The following is a 16,351-nucleotide window of genomic DNA, read 5'->3' on the forward strand; positions in this document are numbered from 1 at the left end:
ATTTTTGCCTAACACTAAATTTTCATTTTTTTTTTTTCATATGCAGGGGACAACAGTTTTGTCTCTGCATCAGGGTTTTATTAATGGGTGCTGCAGTATTTTAAAGTTAAGAGGAGCATTTATACAAACAGTAATAATCTGGTAGAGGGCATTGCTTTTATGCAAGATAAAGCTAAAGGTTCCACCCGTCTCACCATCTCAGTAATTTCAACACAGTCCCTTGTTAGTTGAGTCCAGTGGTTCCAAACTTCACAAGATACAGCTGTGGGGTTGAGATGATTAAATCTGCCCCACAAATTTAAATGTGATCATTTTCTAAGTACAGAATGGAAATCACTCTTTGATACAATGTGTTGTATTGTATAAGCTTAATGTATGCCTCTTTTCTTTCATTTAAAGTCTTAATCTGAAGAATAATGAATAACACTAGCTATTAAAACAAATGTAGTGGAGTTAAAAAGCACTATATTTTACCCTGAAATGTAGTGGAGTAGAAGTACAGAGTAGCATAAGATGGAAAATACTCAAAGTATAGTTGTGTACTTGACTTAATTACTTTCCACCAACTGGATGGCCATTACATGTACTCCTGAGAAAACCTTTCCAAACCATAACACTGTCATAGGATTACAATCCTAGATCCTCTGCACCCCCCTGAGACATTAAGATAAGATGTGTAACATCTAAAAGTGAATAATTGTTTCCAGTAATCTGCTGGGATTTAGACTGAGTTACAATATCAATGTGGGAAAGCATATAGAGGATGTGCACTCTGGATACATCAAAGGAAAAAACTGATCTTAGTGCCACATTTACGAGAAACTTTATCTATGATGGTCCACTTCACAAGAGGATGTTCTACTTCGATCACGAGGATGTGAGTCAGCTGCGTGGAAATTAAATGCAACATGTGCCTGACTTCAGCTTCAGAGGTTAAAAACAAGAATCTGAGCCTCCAGGATTTTCTCTATGAGTTGGTCAAGTGAGTAGTTTGGACTTGGAGCGCTTCTTTGCTGGTCATGTTGCTCTTTAGTCATGCATTATGCATCATAGGTAGATTTGAGGGTTGACAAATCAAGTGGGGCAGCAGTTCTGAGAGATCAAGGAGCCTGCAGCATTTGAGGCAAAAACAACATTCTTCACCACTCCAAAGCTGGGAGGTTCTCCAGAGCAAGCTTAATTACCAACTGCAGGCAAAGCTTCATTTATAAACCACAGGGCTTTTACTGGAAATCAGAAGAGCTAATAAGTTGCCTGCCCATTCTAGGTCATCACCATAAGCAGGGGAGCAGAGAAGAAGAAGCTTGTCGTTTTTTTTTTTTATCTTATTTTCTTGTTAGTTTGTAACTTAAAGTAGGCTCTTTGGTTTATCCACTGCTGTTTTGTATCATTATCTGTGTCAAGTAGAGTAATTATCTAACAAATGTATAAAAGCGGCTCTCTAATTAAATGCCATGGGCTGTAAGAGATGGAGATAAATTATTTATACTGCTTTGATGAGAGCTAGCTAGCTCTAAGGAGTGAACAGTCAGTCGTTTTTAGAATTGAAACCACTGCAGTGAGATGCCACTGGGAGCGAGGTGCGTCAGGTTTCTGTGTTTAGCAACCAGTTTCTCCAAAGATGTAATTTGCTCATTCGAGAGAGATATTTTCATGCTGGTATTTACAAGTCAGGAGGTGGTGAGGCCATATAATGCTTCTAGCAGCAGCAGCAGCAGGTACAACTATTTAACAAAGACTTTCTACTGCACAAAGAGTTTGGTAAACATTCATGTTTCATTTTTAAGTGACAAATTCAGAATGTCACATATGTACCTCTGGTGCTTACACCCTGGCCCTAATCTGATTTTGTCCATATTACCGGAGGGCAGGGTGCAGCTGAAATGCAGCCATTCATCCTCAACAAGCTGCAAACCTCCCACGGGCAAAAAAGCTTTCACAATAATGAAGCATAACTGAGGAGAATTAACAAATGAGACAAAGGAAGCAAGCCAAAGTCAGATAAGAATTTCTTATTATTCCAATAAAAAATACATTCATACAGAAATATAACAATTTTGCAAAACAATTTCAAATAAAAATTTCATAAAGCAAAAACATAACAATTTTACAAAAGTTGTTTTTTTTTTCTTTTTATACAAAGATTCAGTTGAGAACAAAGAGCTGTGTGTGTGTGTGAGAGAGAGAGTGTGACAGAAGAGTTGTGGTAGTGAGATGAAAAAGATGATGGAAAGTGTAAAAGATGCGAGCAAACACAGGGCTAAATCAAGGCTCAATTACCACTTGAACAGTATTGGCTGCCGTTTTCACAGAATGGATGTTCCTTGTCTTTGCCCACAAAAGGCATTGCCAGCAACTCCCAAATCTATTGCAGCAAGCAGTTTCAAGTTTGTACTCATCCTGTCTCTTTCACCCGCTGATCTGAAATCCATATGTTGTAGCATGCCACGGTACAACTTGCTGCAACATCGAATTCCTACAGCAAGGTCGCTGATCTGGAGTGGGTGGCACAGATCACTTTATCCTGAAGCAGTAATAAGTATAATACCTATAATTATTTTGGTTTCCACCTTTTGTTGAGCATCCATCTCCCTCTACCTCCAATAAAAAAAAACTGAACAAACATTTTAGTGGAGAAACTGTCATGGGCTTTTTCTTTTTTTTTTGTGCCAAATTTCCATGTGCAACGTCAACGCTTGATCTTTATCTCCTCCCGAGAGCCCCCGCCCCCTCGCTCCTGTGGTTTTCATAATACTGTTGCAGCTTGGCTAAAACAACGCTCCCCAGACAGGTCAATAACCAACCTACACAGTCAGCAGTCTGTGACAGATTCCATGCCAACAAAGCCTTTAGCAATTCATTACTGAGAGGCAGTACAAGGCGAGGCCTGTCCGACTGCAGCCTGTTAATTACAATAAATCTTTAGCTTTTTCTTCAGTCCCACTTGCAGGGATGGAGGGATGGGGTGGGGACAGGGAGGAGAGGATGGTGTTTGTGATGGTGGTGGGGGTGGATACAGGGTAAAGGAGCAGCACTGTATGAACTGTTTGAACTTTGAAAAAAAAAAATGGTTACTGGTTGTTTTGTACCTTAGAGCTGTGTGTGATGGACTTGAGTACATACTACACAGTAGTTAACATCTTTAATAAATGAATTTAAGTGCTCTAAACATACAGCATTTGTCTTATTTACATGTTCTGACTCTTGAATTGAATGTGATATACATCGACTGAACTGGTGTCTGACTCAAAAACAGAAAAAGCAATTAACTGAGAAAAGGTACTTTTCTGAACATTTACATTTTAACAACACAATTAACCATCGGAATAGACGCAGACAACTTTGATTAAACACAAAGAGGTGCGAGTTAATTTGTAATTGAGCCTTGATCAAGCTTGTCAAATCACCCATACAACAAATGTGACTTCCCAAGGGGAGCAAAACCACCGCTACCACAGGGCTGAGTCACTTGCATAAGGCACCATTAAGGTCAACAGTGCATTATTAGATAGAAAAGAAAGTACAAAAATCAAAATTAGTCCTCAAGGCATAGGATGAATGAGAAAATTAGCAAGCAGTGGTGAAATCTCCAGCCAGATGAAAAACCAGAATGAAGGAAATGGATGATGTAAAAATAAGAGGAAATCATCAAGGCTTTATGTACAATATTGTAACATTTAACCGTTCGCATTTTAGCTGCACTTTTATTGAAACTATTTGCAGTCCTGATTACAGTGGAAACAGGAAATGAACAAACCCTAGAACCATGCAACACCTGTCTATGATACTGAAGTTATAGTATAGTCGTGTTATACCTCTAAGCACACAGCTTATACAATTGGACTACAAATGAGCTTTGTAGCTTGTAAAAAAATAATAAACCAGGCTACATAACACATTGCACATTTAGTAGCTGCACCAAAAACACCAAAAAAAGCTCCTGTCATACAGTGACTGGGGGGGGGCTAGGGGGAGTTTTGGTCCCTGGGTCAAAGACCAGAAGGTGACACATCAACCCTCCCTCTCTCTCTCTCTGGTCAAACCCAAGGCCTCAAAAGCATCAGAGGCCCCCCCTCCCCAGTCTGGGTGCCAGACAGACAGACAGGTAGAAACTTCCTCCCTGCCTCATCCTCACACTGCCACCAGGGAAACACAAGTGGAATGTTTCCCCCAGAAACCCATTCAGTCCACAGCAACATTGGTACTAGCCCCGCACCATCCATCAATCCATCTCTTCTCTCAAAAATCCTCTCTTCCTCTCTCTTTCCAGGGGGCCAGTTGGCCAATCTCAGACGTTCACAGTGCACACATGCTTACCTCAGACAGTTTTGTAAAGTACCAGTGTATCTGCTGTCCGGGAGATGTCCCCAAAACATCATGCACCATACATACAAATCATTCACTCTTTTTGTTTGTGTCTTTTATCTTTTTTTTTTTTGTCTTTTTGTGTTGTAAGTCCTTCTCAATCAAAACAAATTCTTCCCCATCCATGATTTTGTCCTCTTGTTGCAACAGACAACCTTCAGAGCGCCTTTCTCCAAAGAGAGGTCCCGGAGGCACTGGGTTTCAGTATGGTGCAAAACGGCATGCTTTGGCTGGAACACACTCCCGCCACTCTGCTCTGGGACAGTTCAACCAAGAGACTGGTCGGGAGACGGCGTTTGTTTTTTTCTTTTAAAAACTTTCCCCTTCGCTGCGTTACTTGGTTGGTACTTGCCCTGCTCTAGATGTGCCTCTTCATGTGAAGAGCCAGATGGTCAGACCTGGAGAAACATCTGTGGAGAGTGGGGGGGAGGGGAGGAAGTCAATAACAATGCAAAAATGGACTACTGATGAATGGGACACATTGTAGGGAATGGAGGAAACAAGTTTTTTTTAAAGAACCTTTGTGCTGCTGTGATTTTAAATATTGATGTTTCACAACATGAGTGATTGGCCACATGAACACATGCCTCTAAATCTTAAGTAATAACTGAAGTAATAACTGAGCCAAGAAATTCCTCCAATGATCTCCAACTGATTTGTTGACTAATACTGGATTTTTGAGGCTGAAACCAATACTGATATTTGACCGTTTAAAAATCTGATCAACTGTTCATTTTCTTACACAATTGTACTTCAGTTTTTTGTTTCAATCTTTGAAAACATGCGTCACTATTTGGATGGTGCAAGAAAAGCAGATCACATCAACAAAAATGCATGAGATGAATGCACGTTTAGCCCTGTGTGACGTTGCATGCAGATAAATGGCCTGGCTTACCTGTCACAGTGACTGCATTTAAATGGCTTTGCCCCAGTGTGCTTCCTGAAGTGTCTGGTCAACTCGTCGCTTCGTGCAAAACGCCACTCGCAGCCCTCCCATGAACACCTGTATGGTTTCTCACCTGCAGAACGAAATGGGGGGGGGGGTGTGTGATGAAATGAGCTTAAGTTTGGACACAAACACAAAAGTAATGCACCATGATTTCTGCTCAGGCTGCGATTGGTCGGCTCTGCACTGTTGTTATTTAAATCCATTCAAATCAATCACCCTGGGCCCAGGCCAGATGACATAGGTGCCGACAAGTCAGTTGAGACCCAGATTCCACTAAACCTGTTGGATCACTAGCTTTGTTTTTATGCACCCTGAAACATGCTAAGAATGCTCACAGCAATGCAGAGCAGCTGAATATGTGCCATATATGTAAAATACAAAAAGCCACATGTGCAATTTCACGCCTCTAATCAAAAATAAGAAACACTCAAATGACCATTCAGAGGCCTCCCACTCAGTGCCCCCTGGCTCCCCACCCATTCACCCCTTTCCCATGGTGAAACTCAATCTGTTTTGAAGTCCTTTTATCTCCCATGTGCAACCCCTCCCCCCCCTGTTCCCACTCTCTCGCTCGCTCGCTCACTCACTCTCTGGCTCAGTCAGTCACATTCCAGATAGCTTAGGTCACAGTTTAGGTATCCAGCCATGCAGAGCTAATACTCACAGCGCTCCAGCTGAGGACATCATGCAATGTGGACCTTTAATTACATTACACAATGGATGGACAATGCCATTACAGTGGAGGACTGAATTCATAGCACTTCCACCCTTCACTCAGTAAAGACTGAGATTTTGTAACTCTATGAATGAACTGCTTTTTCTTAAAAACTGCAGCGGCGCCTCAACCTTTGTCATCAGTTTTCACTTTACATATCACACATGGCCATAACACACATAGCCATGACTCACCTGTATGAGTGCGCTGGTGTGCTTTAAGGTGGGAGCTCTTCGTGTAAACCTTGCGACACCCGTTGAAGTGACACCTGTGTACTCGCCTCCTGCCGTCTGGAGACGCGTCCCCGCAGATGAGTCCCGTCTTTTCCGAATTCTTTGCCACCCCACCGCTCCTGATTTTGACCGGCAAGTGCAACTCGGCGTGTGTGGCGACCCAGCCGTTCGTCACGGCACCGGGCTCCGAGTTGGCCTCCGGCGAGGACGGGGGAGTGCTAATGACGGAAGGGCTAAAAGGTCCAGAGCCAACCAAGACAGAGCCCAGAGGGGTTGGAGGTAAAGCTGTGCGTGGGCGAGAGCTCCTCAGAACTGTCTGAAGCCTCGCTGCTGGCATCTGAATTCACACTGTTGGTGTCCAAGATTTGGCTGTCCTGATTGTCCTCCTCATGGGCCGGGGGCAGCTTTGGGTCGGACTCGGCCTTGGCCTTATCCCCGCAGGCCAAGATCAGCTTGCTCCAGAGGTCCTCCTGGCCGTCGAACTTGAGGTCGGATGTGGAGACGTAAGGCTCGCTCTGTAGGTAGCGCTCCAACTCCAAACATGTCTGGTTGAATGAAAACACACAGAAAGAATAAATGAACTACTGCACCCCTAAAGAGAGGAAGTTCATTCACAGCAGCAAAATGCCTCTGTGTGGGAAATCCTTTTAAATGATGCATGTGCACATTCCCCAAAATGCCTCATGTAGAGTGGTATTTGTTAAATGCTTACAGCAGGACATTTTAGATATTCCTGCACTTATCTTTGCTGTACATACATCAGAGCTGAATTAATAGTCAATTAACTGATAATTCAAGTGAAAGAAAATTAATCCTCATTATTCAAGCAAAAATTCCAAGTATTTGCTGGTTCCAGTTTCTCAAATGAGAATTTGCTGTTTGCTTGTATCATATATGATGCTAAATGAAATATTTGAGGGTTTTTTTTTTTTTAGGACAAACGGAGCAATTTAAGTGCATTGCTTTGGCTCTCTGGTAAGTTGTGATGGGCATTTTTCACTAGTTTTTATGTTTCATAGACTTAAAACAATGAACAAAAAAACTGATAATGTCAGTTTCAGTGCAGCCCTGTTAGACAAGTTTACAAAAATCATTTGCATCTGATGATTCTTAATTCACTGATGGGTTTTCATGTGGCTAAACTCAACCTCCCTCAACTCAACCCAAACATCATAACATGCACCAGCCATCTCAGCTTCATATGATTTATTCAGCCCCCACCAACTCCAACTCTCTTGCACCTGACCTGAGCCTAAGACTAAACATGCATTGTCATTTCAGCACTCGAATGACTCACTGAACAAATTTAGAGTCCTTTTAAGGAAGCCGCACAACTTCCTCTTCCAACATGAGCCATTCAGCTGCTTTTCCTCATGCGTACCTCTGACATGCAATCACATCCTTCCTTAGTGTCAACTACTCAAGCCCCCGCTGTAAAGGAGACACTGGCTCCAATTTACTTCAGAGGCCATTAAAGTTGAAAAGCAGTCATTAGAAGGTGCTCAGAGACAGCAGCTTTGACAGGGCAGATGTAGAATAAATATTTCCTCTAGGCTTCTGCAGCACAACATTTTCCAGCTGTGCTGGTGTCTACTCATGCAAGGAGGAATTGGCCATGGCTGACATTTGATAGTGTCATGTTGTGGAGCCCATTCAAATCACAGGATTATACAAATGGATGTTTTATCTAAAATAAATGTTATGAAGCAGGACAGGAGTGAGAATACTGTCAAAATCCGTAACACGGGGTTAGAAAATAAGAAGCTGTCACACTGTATCACATTTAAAGTTAATAATGTGGGTTTTGAAACTGAGCCAAAACAGAATGAATCATCTAACAGAAGATAAGACCATAATATTTCCTCATGAGCTGCAGAGGTGATCCTGAGCCAACATTACATCTGATTTTGAATTAACTGCTCACTGACTTAAAACTCCACTTCCTCCCACATCCGCGGTCATTTCACCAGCTTCTGCTGGAAGTGAAACCAGCTCTCATGTCCTGAAACCGTCGGCTAAAAGAAGAAGAGATCATGTTGAAAATATAGCAGAGCAGTGAAAGCACCAGCACGCTGCCTCTGCTGCTGCTTGAGTTACTCTCCCCATTCATCTTGGCGCAGCAGAGCCTCGACTCCAGCTGTCAGACTGACACACTGATCCACTTCAGCCTGCCAAAAACTTCATAACGAAACTGATAATGATATGGCATGTCAGATGAATGGATGGGCTCCGTCTAAGCACCGGGTACCTGTGTTTACAACCGTTATGATGGGATCTTTAACTTCCCTGGCGCACTAAACACCGCGGTGTAATCTATTAAAGCAAAAGAAGCGTGAAACCCGCTCAGTTCCGCTTTGCCACACAAGCTCAGACACTGACTTAAAGACAGTTGATAGTAGATATATTCACCTGCTGCCAGTACTCCTCCAGTGACGGTAAGGCTGAGAAATAGCCCGTGTCGTGAACTATTTGAAGTTCTTGAAAGATGCTGCACATGGGTAGAACATCCATTTTTTCCCGAGCTTGTTAGAAAAAAAAAGCCTATTTAGCTGCACTTAAATATTTTTCTCAGGTAGAAAAACACCCAGTGAGAGGAAGAAGAGCGATCCCCTGCGACGCAAACGAAGAAGCGCTTGTTTTCAGCAGCAGGAGACGAGCGTCCGTCCGTCAGTCCCCCCCTTGCTCCTTCTCTTGCCTGCGTTCACGGTATTTGCAAACACTGCACCGGACTGGATGGTGAACAACTGCGCTCTGCAAACTTCCCTATTCAAACCTCGATGCCCGCCCCCCCCCTTCCTCACGGCAGGATTACGCCTGCAGGGTGTCAGCCAATCAGAGACGAGCAGCGTAAGGGCTTGCAAATGATATCACAGCTGACCAATCACGGCCGGCCTGTGACTTAATTTGGTTCCTTCTCAGTTTTAATTGGTTCGTTTAACTCCCAGTGGTTCGTCGCTGATTGGCTGGTTATTTATAGGCATGTATATAACCGGCTGGTGTACTCAGTTTCTCTGTAGTCTTTTCTTTCGACTACATGTTTCGCCACAGACAGCGCCTGTGAGCCGAAACAGTTTTACTCCTCTTCTGTGGAAAACAGCCCAGCTTCTCTCTGTGTTTAACTTTGTCACAACTAGAACTTGCAACAGCGCTGTTTGAGGGGATGAGTTCACCAAAAGCTGTAACTGTGGTGAAGTGCATGTGTTGACATCAGCCACTAAAAGTTCCCCTCAGTGAATACACGTCTTGGGACACAGTGACTAATGGACGGCAGCGATATTATTATGTTATCTGCACACACACGAGTTTAAAGGAAACATTAGTCTTCACTTCTACTCTCTGAGTGAATTAATAAAGACTTCTGCTTCAGTACTGAGAGGATGAAAAGTACAAGATCAAAGTTGACTCAGTCCGATAGCAGAGGTTTGACAAAAGCAGCCTGTTATTAGTTTAAAAACTTTTCTCACCTAATTTGCACTTGAAAGAGCATGTAGCTGAATTAATATTGCAAAGAAGCTCCCCAAAGTTAAAGAATTTGTTATACCCCAGTTTAGTTATTATGATACATGAATAAATCCTATATACATTAACACTGTGTGATTCCCAAGAACATTTTAAACCTGACCTACCAACATGTATTATTTTGGCAGTTACTCTCACCCAGTTTGTTAAGACACTGATTCCTAAGCTGTTTTAGTTTTAATTTTCTGTCTCATTGCTACTACTCCTTCTTAAGGCTGTAGACTGTACACTTAGATTATATAAATATAGATCATATAGCTATTGATCTGTTTCTAGAGCCTGGTCCAGTGGTGTTACACCTAAAAAGGTGAAAAACTATTTCACAAGAAAAAAAATAGAGAAAAGTTTACAATTAAATTTTTTGTCACAGAATTAAAATCTGTGATTTCATAGATAAAGCTGATAAATGTTTGTATTATTCATCTTGAATGAAATGCAGCATAAAACGCTGAGCTTCATTCTAAGACATTCATCAAAGTAACAGACAGAAAACTACGCTGTAGTTAAATGATTTTGTTCATTGTTCCACTATTGTGTGGCGATACCCAGCTGTATTCCCTCATGAATGACTCTTCATTCCAGTAGCATTCCATCACATATTTGGCAGTGGCACTACGTCATCAACTTATTCTTATCATTTCCTCTTTGGAGAAGTACTCGCGTGCCACAGAGGCATCTCTTCCTGCAGCTATTGCACAAGTTCACAGTATTAAGTCGCACCACAACCTGGCACACCATGTCCTGATGAGATAAACAACATTTCTACACAGGAGCCACATTGTCTCCAGAGTGCCAGTATTTTTCTGTTGCCGGCCCGCGTAGACAACTGAGTGTTCTTTGTGCTGCTCTCAGCTGTGAGGCCATATTTGTCACCCATAGCATCTGATTTAGTCATATGGCGATGGGATGCCTTGTGAAGCCTGGAGCTGGCCACAGTAGCCCTGCAAAGGAATTCCACTTTGCTTTTATGTTACTAATGGGGCTATTCATTATGTCCCTCCAGGACTCAGTGGACACTTTGCTTTGAAGAGTAAAAACTCACTGAGTCCATGTCCATTTAGAAGAGCTGCTAAAACTTCTTTTGTCACCACATGAAATGTAACAGAATGCATGGCTTATCATCACGCAATAATATGGCCACTCATTATTCATGCATTTCCGAAGTTGCCAAGGCTTACACTGTATGTGTTTGATGAATAACAGAGTACACTGTCGGGTCCCGCTGGAGCATTAGTGGGCAGCTCTGCAGTAATCACTTCCTTCAGAGGGCCTCTCAGATGAAGCATTTAGAGAATGCACGAGGTCCTGCATGGCAGCTTTTATCTTGGAAGGCCAGGTCCGCAGCTTTATCATCGTTATGTAATCCCAGCCCAGCCAGTAGCCACAGGAAAGAGCAATTACAGGATGACCCATTTTAATGCATCACTGTCAACCCAATCAGTGAGTTGTTCTAAAGGGTTTTTCTGAATAACCTGGGTGCATCAGAAACCTACTCTTGTATGGTTTTTAATAATGTGCATACTGAAATAGATTATGTCTGTTCTCCAAAGTTATTGTCATCTTACTCCAAAGATGTCATCAGGAATTAGAGCTGGCATGATTAGTTGATTAATCAAGATGATCAACAGAAAATGAATCATCAGTTATTTTGCTGATTGATGAATTGTTTGTCATTTACAAGCTAAAATGTTTGCCATGTTTGATTATTAAAGCTTCAAATATTCAATAAAAAATATAAAACCTCAAAATGTGAGGTTTTTGAACTGTTGATTGGACAAAAGAAAACATTTGAAGATGCCATCTTTGGCTCTGTTTTCACAGTTTTAAAGACCAAAGATTAATAGAGAAAATTAAAAAAAATAATAATTAAAAAAGAGAGAAAATTAATTGATTTGAAAACAATAGTTAACCTTCTGTAGCAGGAACAGTCATGTCCCATATTGTTCAGTTTTCACTCTGTTCAACTGTATTATCATTCATTCTATTTTAAAATAACTGTCTAAATCAGAGATTTTCTTGAATTTAAGGTGGAATTGTGTTATTACTGAAAGGAGAAACAATACATTTTCTTACAAATGAAAAACATAATTGATGAGCAATTAAACACACCCTTACTCAATTCAACACACTCAGGGGTTTTTCCACTACAGCCTTACTTGGTCTGGTATGACCAGTGGCTTATGTTAGCAAACTGTAGCTTGACATTACATGAATAATAGTCATTGCTAAGTCTGTTTTTTTATTTTTACTCATTTCATGTTTTAGGATTTATTATTATCCTATAATTGTCAGCTGTAGAAAACAATGGCTAGAGGATAGTGAGTAATGCAGAAAAAGTTACATAGTCTCACTCTAACAGGGACATTTCAGGACTATGTTTGGCTGACCGAGATGAACCTGATTGGACAGATGTTAGCAGATGTTATGCGAAGTGAGCCAGTTGGACACAAAAGTTCAGTTGGAGTCTTGAAAGGGACGCTCCAGCTGTTTGGTATTTCACTTCCATAACGCTGGGGGTCTTGTGAGAGACTGATTAAAAACTGAAAGGTCAAAATCAAAGCAACAGAGGCAGAAACACTGTAACTTTTAGTTTCCAGTATGAGTCAAGCTATGAAAACACTGGCTCCTACATTTCCCATGATGCAACTGGACTTCATTATGAGAAATGTTCAAATGTTCATTATTTTATTTCATCATGTGTCATAGAAATGAAGCAGAGACAAATTTATGGTCCAACAATGTTTAAGCAGACGTGACAGACTCAGAAATAAACGTCCCCTCATTATTTCCCTGCTTACCATCAGAAGGCCAGTTAGTAATGAGGTACAGCACTATTGATAGAGATGCATTGCTCTCCGCGGGGGCCACTGAAAATTTGTCCAAGCTTAAATAAAATGAGAATAAATATAATTGATTGGAAATCAATGCACATACATCATTCACTCCTTTGTTAAAAGGAGAAATGGAAGGGAAGAGAGAGGGGGGAAAAATAGCTCCTGGAAAATCGATATTCATTCGAATCATAAATCAGAATTGAGTCAGCGCTTGCGGGGAGGGTAGATAATCATTGGCCTGGTTTTGGATTACATACTCCACAGGGCTGAGGCTTGTCCAGCCTGCAAATGTGTTTAGCTTTGTTACAATCCCCCACTCCCTACATTTCTTGTCACACACACACACACAAACATGAACGGTGAGATCCTCTCATTGAAATGCATTGATGGTTTAGTGCGATGTCGGCCTTATGTGCCGCTGTCAGGCCACGTCTGGGGACAGATCAACATGTGTGTACAATGGGTCGTGTGGTGTCAGCTCCATCAGGCCGTCAATGAGGAGCCCCTGCCTCCCAGCAGCTCTTGACCTTGAGGATGAAGAGAGGGCCCCATGAGTGTGTGTACGTGTGTGTTTTAGAGGTGTTTTTCTGAGCAGACATGCATGGGACATAGCAATCAGTCAGGACGCTCTTGAGATGTTTGGTGATGGAGGGTTGTGAATTGGTTTGTGCGCTCGCATTCAGAACAGACCAATAAATCAGTTTGCTGATATATTGGGGTGGAAATCAATATTGTCCACCTCCGATATGATGGAGGTTCCTCCCTGATCACAGCTGCACTCAAACACAGTGGAAGAACCTGCAGTGAAATAGATTCCTCTTTGTTTTAGTCTGGTTTTCCTGAGCTGCTAGCCCTTACAGAATGACATTATTAATATCTCTGTTTAATTGTTTATTAAAAGAGGACAACACATACAGCATTAATCAACACTGACCTTTTGAATACAACAAATTAAATATGCTGATGTTTGCTCAACAGCCAATTTGCATTTGTACCACCAACATAATTAAAAACCACAATCAAAATTCATCACATTTATTTATAATATTTTTTAAAAAATATGATGGCATAAGTTTTGGTTTTGAAGAAAAATGAAACAGTCCTGGTGAATAGTGCAGTCAGTGTCTTGGCTTTAGTCCATTCATATCAGTGTCACCAGGTCAAACTTACAGGGGAAGGAGGAAGGGGTGTTGGGGTGCGTTAGCAAATATTGGCAAATGACTACTGGTCACAGCCAAAAGTGATGATTTGCAAATTCTACACAGAGTGACCTTTTTTTTGCCTTTCATATTTCTGCAGTATTAAAAGAAGAAAACATGGATGGCAATGTTGTTATCAACATCTGTTGGATGGATTGTCATGACATTTGTACAGACATTCATGGTGCCCAGAGGATGAACCCCACTGACTTCTCCTTTCACTCCACAATGAGGTTGACATTTGTAGTTTTAAGTTAAATGTCTCAACTCATTCATGTCCCCCTGACAATGAATTTTAATAACTTTGGTAACTGATGTCAGTCTCACTAGGGTCAGCTGTGTTTAGCACTAACAATGTGTGAATATTAGCATGTTAGCATTCTCCTTGTGAGCATGTTGGTATGGTAATGTTAGCATTTACCACTGTGCATAAGTGCAGCCTCACAGAACCACTAGCACAGCTGTAGACTTTTAGTCTTGTTTCAGTATTTGATTTTTTGTTTTTGTTTTTTAATTAAGAAAAAGGTAAGAGAGGAGAACACTACTTAACAGACACAATTCAAAAGGGCAGAGTGGGTCATCAACACCTGATTAGAGTCCCTCCAAGCAGTTAACCTGGGTTAGATTCCTGGCCAACACACACTCATCCCATCAATGAAATACATTTTTCAATTGACGTCATCATTACATAAGATAGTGAGCAGGCTATACTTAAGTTACTTAAGTTTAATATCATTCCAAACAGCGACTTCAGAAAAGAAATTACAAACACAGTCACAAAATCTGAACAATTCAATAATTTTGAATAATATTACAACAAAAAGTGGAAATTTATCAACCCAACAATAGCATTCAAAATGCACTGTAATGTGCTGTAAATCTATAACCTTGTGTATGGTGGTGGTGTTTTGACAACAGCCAATTACCAGTGACCATGCAGGTTGTGTCATGTAGCCTTGAGGTTATCACTCAAGTGAATAGCAACAGAGTCAGTTTCTCTTATCTACAGATACACTTTCGTTGCCCCCAGGAGTCTCACTGTTCAAATGAAACAAATAGTCTCCAGCAACATTTGAGGAAAAACAAAGAGTGAAAGGACCACATGTACCCCCTGCAAACTGAGCGCCATTCACCTTCACCAATACACATTGTGCCAGCGAAACACTTCAAGTTGTGCTTTGTTTGAACATTGCAGTCACACAGGAGAGATTTCAGCGCTAGATCTTAAAAGTGCTGGAAAATCTGGAGGACAGTTCAATGGTCATTGTTTCACACAGCATTGCATTCAGGGGCTGAAAGTTGTTTTTCCCTCCAGTGATGCCAGCTCTGCACTAAAGGCTACTACCATTATACAGGGTGGAGGAATGTTAAGTATTTTATTATTTTCTGCCAACCTCTGTGGGAACCAGCACTCTCTGGCTGTTTCAGGGGTGGTATTTATCGAGGCCACGGTGTAAACACAAACCCAACCCACTGATTAGGGAACAGCGATGTATTCATTGTACACTTGTGGGTGTGGGAGAGAAAGGGGTAGGAGTGGATGGGAGGGGGGGGTTATGATCAGGTTACCATGACCATGAACACACTGAGCTGAATGCGGTATTCTCACATTCTGATAGAGAATCACCTATCACCCAGTTCTTTACAGCACACAGACAAATTCCTTGTGCATTAATAAACGTAACACTGACTCATAGTTTCATAGCCAGTGTTGTGGAAAATGTTTTAGCTGTAATCTGCTTGTCATTCCGGTCACAGGGCAGTGACTGTTGTCTTACTTGGCAAGAATTCAATTTGACATTTTTCAACTTTATTGAAATATCTGGTTAAATAATATTTTGTTAATAAATAATGAGTTTCCCTCAAGAAACTGTTCAGCCGAGGCGATGAGCCGTGCACCCATATTTTGACACATTTTGTCTGGCAGTCAGTTTAGTTAGTAGGTGACAGCCGCAACAGTAGCTACACTCTGCTCTTTTCTCCTTAAGGTTAATGTTTTATTTCATAAAAGTGTGCAGCTTTATGTGACGTTAGCAGAGGTGATCTTTGTGTTAGGTGAGGCAGCCCATCTCTGCTATAAAACACAGAGGAAAACCCAGCCAAGTCATTTTTCTGCCTGAACCTAACCAAACATTTATCAGTATTGTCACATCATAAAAGAAGTTGTTATTTTTAAAATGTGATTTTTAAGAGTTTATCTGTGGTGTATCTGCTGCTGCTGGTATGGATAACAATTCAGGAAACACTGCTATGAGTCATATCAGACTATAAGGACAAATGACCTATATGGCTGTTTGGACTGGAGGACCTGTTTGTTTTTAAAATGCAGTAGAGCTTTATTGTATCAAGTTTTGTAAGTTTGTCAAACTGTACTGTGTTGCATCTCAGAAGTATTCACACTGTTCATTGTTTTAGATGCACAGTGTTGCTCTGCATTCAAGGCATCTAAGGATGTATCACTGTACATGTGAAAACCCATACAGTTCTTCATTAACCCTTAGTCGTACATACGTAAATCTACTTTTATTTCTTACACA

At 41.2% G+C, this 16,351-nt stretch overlaps 1 protein-coding gene across 1 annotated transcript; it reads right to left on the reverse strand.

Moving 5' to 3' along the window:
- Positions 1-1,997: 1,997 nt before the first annotated feature.
- Positions 1,998-9,017, reverse strand: klf6a (Kruppel-like factor 6a). The gene is given in 5 exon segments (XM_018698262.2): positions 1,998-4,775; positions 5,261-5,384; positions 6,224-6,533; positions 6,535-6,807; positions 8,672-9,017. Coding segments are annotated over 5 exon segments (861 nt in total). The 5' UTR covers positions 8,774-9,017; the 3' UTR covers positions 1,998-4,723.
- Positions 9,018-16,351: the final 7,334 nt, after the last annotated feature.

The sequence above is a fragment of the Lates calcarifer genome, linkage group LG24 (assembly GCF_001640805.2).
Source record: "Lates calcarifer isolate ASB-BC8 linkage group LG24, TLL_Latcal_v3, whole genome shotgun sequence".
Classification (NCBI taxonomy): Eukaryota; Metazoa; Chordata; class Actinopteri; family Centropomidae; genus Lates; species Lates calcarifer.